General features: G+C 42.2%; 1 protein-coding gene across 2 annotated transcripts in view; it reads right to left on the reverse strand.

The window, feature by feature from the left end:
• Window positions 1-11174, reverse strand: part of ATP1B3 (ATPase Na+/K+ transporting subunit beta 3) — a 28551-nt gene extending 17377 nt beyond the window's left edge. For both annotated transcript variants that reach the window (XM_074153321.1, XM_074153320.1), the window contains exons 1-2: window positions 10867-11174; window positions 2527-2655 (exon numbers count right to left, since the gene is read on the reverse strand). In XM_074153321.1, coding sequence (XP_074009422.1) covers window positions 2527-2655; window positions 10867-10975 — 238 coding nt within the window. In that variant the 5' untranslated portion in view covers window positions 10976-11174. The remainder of the gene's footprint in view (window positions 1-2526; window positions 2656-10866) is intronic.
• Between the last annotated feature and the right edge of the window lie 1356 nt (window positions 11175-12530).

Consider the following 12530-nt stretch of genomic DNA (forward strand, 5'->3'; position numbering starts at 1 on the left):
ATTACAATCATCTTCTGGCCCCCACACCGAACAGGGATTCACCAAAATACAATATAACAGGGCTGAAAAATCACTGAAGGGGTTTTACACACTAAGGGGTTTTGAAGAGAAGAGATTGTTATTATCTATAGAATTATACTGTAAATGAAGGACTTAGATGCTGTTTTTCAAAGTGAATATGACAAAGTAACTAAACTAGTCATCAATGAATGAAACAATAATTTGAAGAGATTTATTGCTTCAGGGGAACTTCAAAACATCCTAAGAGGAAGGGACTACTCCAATTCCAGTGGATCACAGTCTGCCTAGAGACTATGGTGTAAATTCTACAGAAAAAGCTATTTGAAGGACTGATGCATAGACTGTGAGAGATGCAGGATTTAGGCTCTTCTAGAGGAACGGAATTAGCAGCCTCAACATCATGATCACATCTAAGATTGTAACAGAGATTACATTACCCTACAATTCCAAGATGGATTGAAAAAAGAGGTTTTTAAATCATTTGGATTTGATTGGTAATATTATATTCCAGTGCACAATGCAAGTCAAATATCAATTATAAAATAAATTAACTGTGAGATTTCCAAGTACGTTTAACACAAGAGTAAAACCTTTGACCTACGCCATCCAGGTTTTGTGTGTAGAATTTTTTATATAATTTAAAGTTTTACAGCCAGGAACATGACATGTTTCACTGCAAGTGAAAAGTGACAGAGTTAAAGAGAAACACTAAAACAGAAATAAGCAATTTTATTAACTTTTACGTATGAGTAATTAAAGACATCATTAATAAAAAGAAATAATTCTGAAATGTTATGGGAATTCTTAAATTAAAAACTAATTGTGGCATATGTACTTTTTTAAACAAACATCCCTTACGACTTCTTTCAAAACAAAGGAAAATTAATACCCTGAACTATGAGAGATACGAGATAAAAATAACGTCACTCAAGTCCAGAATTAAGTCACAACTATCCACAGCTCCATCCACTACCAAGGTTCTGACTACCACAAAGGAAATGAGGAGAAAGGGTCAACTAAAACACCCTTTTTTTTCCCCTCCTTTTTTTTTCTTTTTAAACTAATCAGGTCTTTTAAATTATTATTATTCTTTCCTGCATTCAGCCCACTCTTTGTTTGAGAAAACAGCACAAATCCTCAAGAATCCCTTATAAGAGGACATTTCTTAGAGAAGGCCTAAACACTACATCAAAACAAATTCTGTTCAGAATCCAGAGAAATGTATCACGTTGGCCCAACTGCAACTTGCTCACACAAAGATTACTGTATCATCTTAAGTGTTGATGCGGCTGCATGATGCTGGTTAATTTTAAGACTTCGGAGTTCAAAAAAAAAGGAAAAAGTATTTTTAAAAATAATGCCATCCAACTTCCACCAAAATATTAATATTGCATAGCCATTTAGTTTTGTTGTGTTTAAGCACAAATCTGGTCCCTAAGCCAAGTTATTATAAAATTGGAGATCTTACAAAATTTTCAGGTGGCCCAAACATTTAAGTTGCATATACAAATCAAATACTTGCACATTCTCCAAAAACAGTAACTAGAAAACACTAATCTCTCTGTTGTAGTTAAAGTATGCAGAAGCATCTTTTAAATCTTTCGGAGTGAAAATCCCTAATTTTTTTCCAATATGGACATACACCAAAATAGGGCCTATAATGACAGATTTTTGTGATATATTTAGATCAATCTTTAAAAAGTGGAAAAAAAAAAAAAGAAAAAAAGAAAAAAGACAACTACCTTATTATTCATTTTTATTTGTGCAAGTTGTTTTTTTTCCTGTAACATATAGCTCCTTGAACCAGCCAACAGTGGGACTGGATGGGCATGGACACAAAGGAAGCAGTAGTTCCAGGAAGCAAGACACCACTTTTAGTGGCAGCTACATGTTATGTAGACTTAACTTCATCATAAAACAGGATGCTCTCTCTTCAGTGGATCCCTATGTAATAGTTAACAACCCTGGGAATCCACAGACATTCCATGTTGGTTGAAAGCTATCTAATGCTATAATGAAAGCTCTGGAAATGCCTTTGTATCATAGTCCTTATGTGCTCCTGAGTAGATCACCCCCATAGCACAGCCGTCCTGTACTTTCTTCAAAGTATCAAATACTAATCACAGGTGGCCCTTCCATCTGATCCAAGAGATCCCTTGGTTTATAGTATCTTTAAAGCAATTTGATTAAATGATAACCCCCCTTCTACAACAGCATGTTGTGTGGATGTGCAGGTAAAATTGTGGTGTACTTACATGACAAATTCAACTGAAAATGACTTAAGAGAAAAAACAGCAAAAGCTAGCACATACACACAAAAAACTGCTGAGTTTATGCTATAAATACATATAACTTATCTCACACCAAGTTTTACCTTCGAAACCTGTAAGTAATTGAATAATAATGAGAGTTTCCCATACGCAGTTCGCACTTCAAATAAACTCTCAAATGAAACTTAGCTGTTAAATCAGACAGAGGTTTATGAAAAAATAAATACACTGTTACCTGGACTAGAAATCCGGTCACGGTATTTTGGTATATCACTGCTCAGTGTCTGAAGCATAACCCACATTGTGAACGTGAAGAGTGCTGCTAGGAAGCCATAAAATACCAGATAGAACAGTAAGATCAAACCTGTAAAGAGAAAGCTAAAATTACTATTTTTGTTTCAGCTAATTCCATTACCTATTTTGAAAAAACAATATGGGAAATAATCAATACAATGTTTGGTTTTGGTCGTGTCACCCCCCCAATCCCTTGCCACTCCCAACTGTAGATATAAATCAGCATGCCACTAGCATACATATGTATTGCTCAGTGAAGAATAATGTGCGCAAAAATATTTGCTTCATACTTTCTGGCTCTTAAAATTTACAGAGCACTTTGGCATCTCTACTTTTAAGATAGAAGCATTAAAAATGGTTCTTTGAGCTACACAGGAAAGCTGGCATAGATGACTAAGCAGTTCATTAGAAAAAAAATAGTTTCACTTGTTTAAGGGAATTATAGTTTTGTTTCTGGAATGGAAGGGGTCGTAGGGAAGACAAAAGAAGTGAGTGAAAAGATGAAAGTATGACACTGGATCCAGCACAGGTAGAAAGCGGCTGGTGCTTTAATAACATAGTTGATATTTGAGAGAATTCCACACAAGCATTCATTCACACACGCATCCTGTTACAAGAGACTTTGCAAGGTGAAAATGCTTTCTGCCTCATACCTTTGAAAGCAAATCAAGCCTCCTGTTCAGACTTCTCAGAAGTCTTTGTCTAACACATCCACCTGCTTTACCGATCTACCTTGGGGACCCAGCAATGTTCCTGGAATTCACCAATTACACAGATGTTACTGGCTTCAACTTGACAGTTGCTTAAGGAAGAGCTGCTCAGAACCTGAGGAGACAGCCTCAAGGAAACAGCCTATTAGGACGCAGTACCTCTCCATCACTTAGCTGCAACAAAGCGCTATGGGAGAAAACTACGTAAGAAAACAGCTTGAAAACTTACTGTGATGAAATTAGTTTATTTTTTTCCCTGTTCTCCCCCCATCCCTCCCCTTTTTTCATTATGTATGCACAGACATGCACTCTGCATACACAGATCAGTTGTTTACTGAAAAGAGAAGGCAGCAGACAGGCCAAACTTTAAAATCTTACTTTAGAGTTGATAGGGACTCAGATCAGCTGCAGCGTGTGAACTCTGACTGAACACTTGAGACTTAAGGACACACGCATAGACATTGTCAAAAAGTATGGGAGCTATACAAGTATTGAGGAATTCAGATGCTCACACAGAGAGTCATCTTCAAAAACCTTCTAATTCAAAAACATAACCAAACAATGATGCAAATAACTTTTTATAAAATATTCTAGCTATAAGGCTGCTATCAGGAAGCCAAAGAGGGTCAAGGGAAGCACATCAAAACCATTATGCAACATTCTACTTGATTATATGAGAGCACCAAGTGCAGCATTTTTCACCCTTTCAAAGAAGAGGAAAAAGCAAAAGCAAAAAATGACTGTACCCCAGTGACAAGTACTGTCCACTGGAGGACGACAGAAGGAAGCCTAACCCCTGGCTCCTGTCCCAGAAACTATGCTTGCATTTTGCACTGAAATATTTTCTAGTGTACTACAGCCCCAGTAATCCATGACTGCTAAAGATGCAGTTAGATGTATTACTTCTGCTAAGAATTCAGTGTACGTATATTGAAATAACAAGATGGTTCCCAAATGATCTTTACCATAACATAAGTTCTCTGCAGCAACCAGCTGAACATTACTGGATTTTGGTTTGGTTTTAGTTTTCAATTTCACATGTTGAGAAAGTTACTTACCAATCTGCAAAACTCTGAGAGTGATCAGTTATTTAAAATATCTGGGAACCAAGATACACGTAAGATACAATGCAGTGATTAGAAGTTAAGTAGCAAAGTATAGGTAAACAAGAACAAGCTTACTCTATAATGAACAAGACAGCAGACACCTATTACAAACTATTTCTAAGGCTATTTAGAAGCTGAAAAGAGCATATAAAAACAAACAGTAGAAATCTTAATAAAAAAAAAGCCATTAAAGAAGTTACACATGTATTTGGCACACCAGCAATTTTCTTTACCTGTAAGCTTACAATTGCTTTAACTGGAACCAGAACAGAGCAACAATCTGCTGATTAATAACCAATGTATTTTGAGTACGATAAAAACAAGCGAACACCTGCCTTGTAACACCTTTGGTCTGCTCTCATTTTAATCCCTACAAAGTAATCAAAAAACCACTTTCATCAAGCTGTCTAAAAAGTACACTTTCCATCAAGTGACCAAGACATTCATCAATCAGTTCCAAGGGAAAGAAAAAAAAGTTTGACATTTAAGACAAGACAAGCACCTTCCATGGCAATTAACATAAAAGCAAAAAGTCAGGGAAATCTTTTTAATTTAGCTGTTTCAGAATACATCTGTATTTTAATTTCCAAAATATGATGCCTAACTTCACTGCGTTAAAAAACAAAACATCAAACCTGCCCACTTACTACTGATGGGCATAATAGCACCACGGTGGTGCACTTCTAAGCAGACATGGCTCTAAGTATAGTACTGCTTTGGGCCAATACTACCATAACACCTGCAATACTGGTCTTCCACCCCATTTTGAAGCACCCTGAAGAGTGGATCCAAGCCTGCTACAGCTCCCTCCCTTTGCTCCCTCAGTCAAGGCAATGGTGCTGACCCACCTGCACAGCCTCTCTCCTCCAGTGGGGAAGGGGGCTGCTGGGTTCCCCCTCCCCTGCCAAGAGCTGCAGCAAGGCAGGACTGCTACGGGTAGGCAGCCCCTGGGAAGCCCTCATGCTCACAGAGGCAGACCCAATACTGGCAAAAACGAGAGGGACCCCAATGTCTAAAACAGTGATCGACTCCATGGTGGAATGAGCAGTCCCTAAGGGAGTCCTTGTCCCTCCAAGCAACATCACACCTACCAGGGCTGCAGCACTAACAAGGCTGGAAACTCCACTAACTTCCCCCAGTCCAGCAAAACACGCATGTGTGCACACACACACAAATTATTTTTAATCTTTATTTTAATATAGCTTGTAAATTGTACTGCAGAAAACTGACCACTAGACTAAACTGGCCCAGTTATGCTATTTTGCCACATTAAAGAGAGGGAAAAAACAAACAACAAAAAACTCCTCTGCAACTTCCAACAGCCCCAAACTGAGTCAGCTGCTCTTTGTGAGCCTATTAGTATTAATTATCCTAAGCTAATCGCAGTGAACAAGCCATAACCTGTCAAGAAGCTCTGCTGAAATAACTTCACATAACACTGGATTTCTCATTAGGAAACAAGATATACCCAAGCAACTGCAGAATGCTATCCTCCGCATTTACTCCAAGGGAAGTACAGCTACCACATATAACATGCAACTCAATTCAATGGCTGCAGAACATCTTGCTACACCGAACCCTTTGAGTCAGTCTTTGACACCAAAACTATCAATCACAGAAGGAAAACTCTCAAAACCAAAATTGTGCATTACAATTTACCTAGTTGGTTTTTATGATTGGGGTATTTTTTTAGTTATGTTTTCTTTTTCCAGGGCCAAAACCCCCTTCATATCCTAACCACATAGGTAAACAACACTCAAATCTCAAAAACTGCTATTTCTGAATCAACATGTTGGTGGCATCATTAGCTGGAGTTCATTTGCAGGAATCAAAATGGTTCTCCACTATGAAAATTAGAATTTCTGACTCTGGTGAACACTAGATATCATGTACAAGGCCATCATTTCCATGATGAATGCAAGCTTTCCAAATTTTACACAGCAAAAGTGATAAAAAGTATGCCGATCTGGCATAAACCAGACTGGAAGATCTACCTATATGTAATACATGGGTAGATATATACAGGTATCAGTATAAACACTCTCACAACAGACATGGAAGCAACTATTCAACGTTATCTGCAACGATGAAAATTAAATGCTGTCTTTATGGTTTGTTGGATTCCATGCTGCACTGATCCTGTCACCATGACCATTCTTTATTACCTTTAACTAGTGGGATTTAAATACCTATGTATGTTACTAGTGACTACCACCAATATCAGCAACATCAAGGACTTTTGGTCCACCTACAGAGGGATTTTCTTGCCTTAAACTAACATAACTATACATAATAGATAAGCACTAACCATGTTTCAACATTATTCCCTAGACACTTTAGAATTACTGTTTTCCAAATTTTGGGGATGGTAGGGGAAGGGAGAGGAAGAAAAAGGGAAGGAATACTTCAGGAAGAAGTAAAACGTCAGTCCTGTGTTACAGTTTATTTCACAATAAGCCAGGGATCCACAAATAACCTGGCTAAATGCTTCAGGAAACAATAAAAATTGTCAAGTACAACACTTGCAAAGAATCACAAAAGCCAATGCTTAATGTCATGATTATGCATTTACAACAAAAAACCCTCAAGCCCCCAAAACACCCTCCCTGTACCACTCAGTAAGTAGAGCTCACTGATACCTGCAACTAGAGAAGGCAAGCCTTCTTTCTTCACAGAAATCTGTGTCATGGAAAAGAAAATATTCTACTGATTTCTCAAATACTCATTTCTTACAATAGATGGTATCATGGAAAAGTTTAGTAAGATTTTGACTGCAGTCATATTCCTGGTTGTGCCTGAATTTTTACATCAACTGTCCATCTGCCACAACACAAAAAAAGCACTGTGTCTCTGATTTGCAACTTGGATGTGTAAGTGCTTCTACTGCACTTGGCAGACAGTGGTACCAGAAGGTTTAATAATACACTACCTGTGAAGAAAGCTGAAGTACAACAAAACTCTGCTTAAAACACTGATAAAGGACACCAAAGATTCAAATCAGAAAAGCAGTTAAAAAATTGCTGTACGTCCCAGGAAGAATTCAGTGAAGACTAAAGAGAAGCAAAACTGGATCTTTTGTTACAGTGACTGACATAACTGTATATTCACTGGCATGGTGGAAAGCTCTCCTAAAAATAAGGTGTTAGGTTTTGTTGGTGGGGGTTTTTTTGTTTGCCTTTTTTTTTTTAATTTCAAGCACATATTTGTGTACTAAGCATGTAAAAGAATACTCAGTAGGTCCAAATTTCTATGTACTTCAAGACAATGTCACCTGTCCCTTGAACACCTGACACAACTAGCTTTATAGGAAGGCTTAAATAAGCTTGACATGACATCTAGTTTGACCATAAATGAAGTATTACCAGACTCTACGTTGCCTTTTTTTTTTTTGGCACAAATTTTCTGTAACCTTGTGTAAAAAGAGTTCATTGTCTGTATTGTAAGATTATGCACACATTTGAGTGTGTATGAGCATCCCGTTACAATACTTCCATGATGATCTCACTCTGTTTTTCCTCTAATTCTAGGCAGGCACAGCACCTTGCCATTACAGGCAGAGCCTGACGGTTGCCTTCCTTTCACTTACAGGAAGGCCCCACACGGCAGTCTTACAAATTCTCATCTCTTTGCCCTACCCGATTTACACCCTGCGTGGAACCCCAGGACCAACCCTCCTTCCCGTCACCTCTGTGAGGCCTATTAGTGCCCCTTATGACTTGTTGCTGAGAACACCCCCAACTCATCAACAGTTTTTTCCAGTATTTTCTGTCTCTTTCATACAACAAATGATTATGCCACATAATTAAAAGTGTAAGGGTGTTGGTGTGGGAAGAGTTGTTGGATTTGGATACCAATTGGTGATTTAAATAGAATTATCCCTCAAGTCTGCACAAATAAAGTAAAAATCTCTCCTTTTTTACAGTGAGAGGACACAGTACAGGATTTTTACCAAACTGTAGAAGTCAACATGCCCCTGTCACATGACAAATGAGTACAGGAGCTGCTTGTGTTTGATCTTTTTACAAATGCTGGTGTAGAAATGGCAGATAAAGATGAGTAGTCCAATGCCGTACCACTCAGATTCACAGAGAATACCGTTACAATTTAGTGCCAGGACTGCCTCAAACTAGGGCAAAACATGCACATACTGTGAATAACTATTTAACAGTTTCTCTACTGCTTCTGCCTTATTTCTGTGAGAAAGCTGTCTTGAGACAAGAGAAATACGCATGGGAGAATCAGAGCCAACTGAATTCTTATCATGCTGCCCCTGGAGACACCACAGCCCAGTGGACTGGCAACCAGAGGTCTCTTTTCCTACCTCCCTGCCTTTCAGAGGGGAGACTGACAACAGGAAAGGAGCAACAGTCAGACTGCTCTAAGCTCACATCAGTACTGCAAGGGCAGAAGTGCCACCAAACCCTGCATATTCTTATGTGCCAACAGAGCCACTCAATTAGTGTTCTGCAATTAAAAAGTAAAAACCAAAACAGAAAACCACACACCACCCTCCAAAACAGTCAAAGATTATAATTTATTTTATACATATATATAATTAAACTAAATAAGCACAATATGCTAATCAGAAAATGCTAGGACAAATAAATATTGATGAAAAAATACACCAACAATTTATGGTGCTGCCAAACAATCACCTCAGTGTCCAGGCTAAGGAAAAGGTATATAGTACTAACCACATACCAATCACCTAAACCCCTTAAGAAAACTTATTAATGAAGTAAAATTATTCAAACTGCTATATAAGCCTATAAAAACTTTCTCAATATGGAAAAGCATCCTTTATCAAGGGAGCTGGCTGTAGAAAGTTGATTACCAACTAAGTCGTATCAATTTCAACTATTATCTATTGCTCTTGGACTACCACAGACTAATAACATTGTAAGTGACCTATCCTACTAGATAGGTTTAAACAGAGGAGGTTGTTTCAACTTTGCTTTCTTTAAAAAGTTACAAACCATTTCCAATGCACCCACAGTCTTTGCCAGATTCATGAGACAGACAGACTTCTGCAATCCATACACCCATTCATCCAGCCCACGCACTCCAGGAAACCTGCCTGTACAGAAAGATCACTAGACAACGGCATAGTGGAAATTTCCTCTCCTTTGCTATTCAACTGGCAGAGTAGCTCGGGAGCTCTTATTTCCATCTGAATGGAGGAGAACTCAAGTCAGAGCTAGGGCCCTCTCTTGATAGACAGGAGACATTGGCACCGCAAAGAAAGCACACCCCATGCGTAGTCTGCTTAAGGCTCCTCCTCGCTATTTCAACATTAGTATTCATTGAGATTGTGTCAAGGCCAAGGATATATTGGCCTGTTCCTTTACGCCACGCTGAGATTCTTGTTGGTTTTGTAAGCACAACTATTAAGTATCCCAACTACATCCAAGTTTTGGGAGGAGACGCAGCATTTTCTCAAGTCAGTAAATATGTCCCATGAGGACTGAAGAAACATCCTAATATTAAGCATTTATACAACTGTTTAATATGAGAAAACATAGTCAGAAAGTCCAAATATTTTTACTGGAAGCAACAAGATTATGATAACATGCCTTCCAGCGCAGAGGAAAGCAATGGGAAGACTACCTGAAAGTAGGAAAACAAACATTGCCTTCATAAGCCTTACTGGGGAAACTTCATTTAAAAGCTTCATTTAAGATAAATAAAAGGCCGAGAAACCCCACGTTGCAACAAATTTAGCACAATGACACATAACGATTTTTTTTTTAATTTTTTTTTTTTTTTTTTTTGGTAGACTATCCGGAATCGGGACTCGCAAACTTTTTGAGTTTAGAGGGATTTAGGGGGTTTCTTCCCCCTCTCTCATCCGCAGCTACCGCCTGGAAGTACAAAGGCGATTCGCGCTCATTCATTCTCGGTTTCCTGCGATGGTGGGGGGGTGGCAGGGAATGGAGGGAGACGAGCGGCCGCACTGACATGCCCGCAGGCCGCCATGGAGCGGCAGAAGCAGGCGCGGCGGGGGCCGGCCCCGCACCTCGGCGGCGGAAGCCCGTCACAGCCGCACGGCGGCGGCCGTGGGAGCGCCCCCCTCCCCGTCCCCCCACGGACCCGGCGGGAGGAGGAGCCTGCGGGCCCCGTTTGCTGCATTTGCGTACTGAGGTGGGAGGGTGAGTCAGCTCGGGACGAGCTCCCAGAAACTCCTCTTCCTCCCCCGACCCCCACCTGCTCCGGGAGGTTTTCCCCCCCCCGCGCTGTCACGGCCGGAGCTATTTTTAGACCGGCGGGCGGCGGCGGTTGTAACCGTTACCGGGGCGCGTGCGCCGCGGCCTGGCGGGGCAGCTTCACCTGCCCGCCCAGGCCCCCCCGCATCGCCTCAGGCCTCCCCCGCCGCCATCGGCCTCGTCCCCTGCCGCCCCTCGCCTTCGCCGGTGGCCCCGGGGCGGCCCGGCGGCTCGCCCCCTTCACGCCCGCGGCAGCCCTTACCCCAGCTCTTAGCCGTGCGCCCCAGGAACTCGCCGCTGCTGGGGTTGTAGATGAACTGCCGCCACTCGGCCATGGTCTGGCGGAAGGGCTTCTTCGTTTCCTTGGTCATGGCGAGGCGAGAAGCGGCTGCGTCGCTGAGCCTCCCAAGCAGAGATAGCCGCGGCGAGCGCCCGCTCCCAAGCGCTAAGTAATGCGGCCGCAGCGCCCGGCGGGAGAGCGGGCGGGGGCCAGTCAGGCAGGGCCCGTCCCTCCCGCCTCCGCCGCCGGGCGGGGCCCGCCGCCGCGCCGCTCCGCCCCACAGCCAATCCGCGCCCGCCGCGCGCCTGCCCCCTGGCGGCGGCGGTTGGGTAGGGAGGATGGAGGTGGGGGGAGAGAGGGGGCGTTGCGGGCAGCGGCCGGTCCCACTCCCAGCCGCCGGGGGTGGGTGAACCGGGTGGAGCGGGGGGGGCGATGGCGGCCCCGGCGCCTCAGCGGCGTTGCTGGGATGGCTCCAGCGTGCGGCGAGACATCGCCATCTCTAGAGAGAGAGAGATGCCGCGGCGCGGATCGTGCCCTAAATGGCACCTGTGCGCCCCCCCACTCTCCCCGGGGTCTCGCCTCAGGCGCCCGCCGAGCCCCTCTGCCCCGCGCTGGGTCGGTTCTCACAGCTCTGAACGGACAGCGGGTCTGCCGGAGGGCCTGGGGAGGGCGGGAGATGCTGCGCTGCAGGAGCTGCTACAAAACATCAGAAGCAGAAAAATACAGAATATCGACAGCAAAACATCAGAAGACAGAAAGGTTACCACGTGTAATCTCCGTCTTGGGCCTTCCTTTAATTGTGCCACCATCCTGAAACCCTTGGTAAAAGAACACGTGTCAAAACGCTATAGAAGGCATATTGATAATACGACTTCTTTGAGCATAAGACCTCAAAAACTCAGTTGCTGTTGCACTCCTAAAGGTCAAAGTAAGAATAGCACAAAAAAGTGTTCTCCATCTCTCAACTGACAGCAGGGGAGCAGGCTCCATTTACTCTGGCCTGAATCAAGAGCTCGCCCCCTTAAATTCCCTCTTTCCCCCATAGCAAAGGGAGCGGTGCCGGCCCCGGCACTCCTCTCCTGGGTCGCCTCAAGCGTGCTCTCCCTCGAATGTTGCTCAGCCAGTGCAAATAATGAACCATTAATTAGAGACTTTGCAAAACTCAAGTGTAACAGGAGACCTACTACATCAAAGCCAGTTCCTAAAATAGTCAGTCAATAAGGCAGAGATCAAACCCGAGTGAAAAAGCTAAGACAGACTACATCTTAAAAATGTGAGAGTAACAATGTAAGGGATGGCTTAAACGAGGAATTAAGACTTTATCAGCATGGTTAGTTTAAATCTTTATGATGGTTGCAGTATTACTCAGGCCAGGAATTAAGCATAAAATAAACTTATGTGCCTCCTGAATGTCTGATTCCAATAGTCTCTTTTCTTCTGTTATAGTACATCACCTGAATCATTCTATTTGCTGTAAAACACCACCAGAAAATAACATATCACTCACACTGTGTCACACTGATCAGCTAATATATTCAATTTCAGGCCAAAAATAAGCTATCTCCATTTTTCTTTTTTCTTCTAAATGTCACCAAGCAAAAGACTGAATGTCATTCCATTCTAACAACCGCTTTGCTGAATTATTT

The sequence above is a fragment of the Numenius arquata genome, chromosome 9, assembly GCF_964106895.1.
Source record: "Numenius arquata chromosome 9, bNumArq3.hap1.1, whole genome shotgun sequence".
NCBI classification, from domain to species: Eukaryota; Metazoa; Chordata; class Aves; order Charadriiformes; family Scolopacidae; genus Numenius; species Numenius arquata.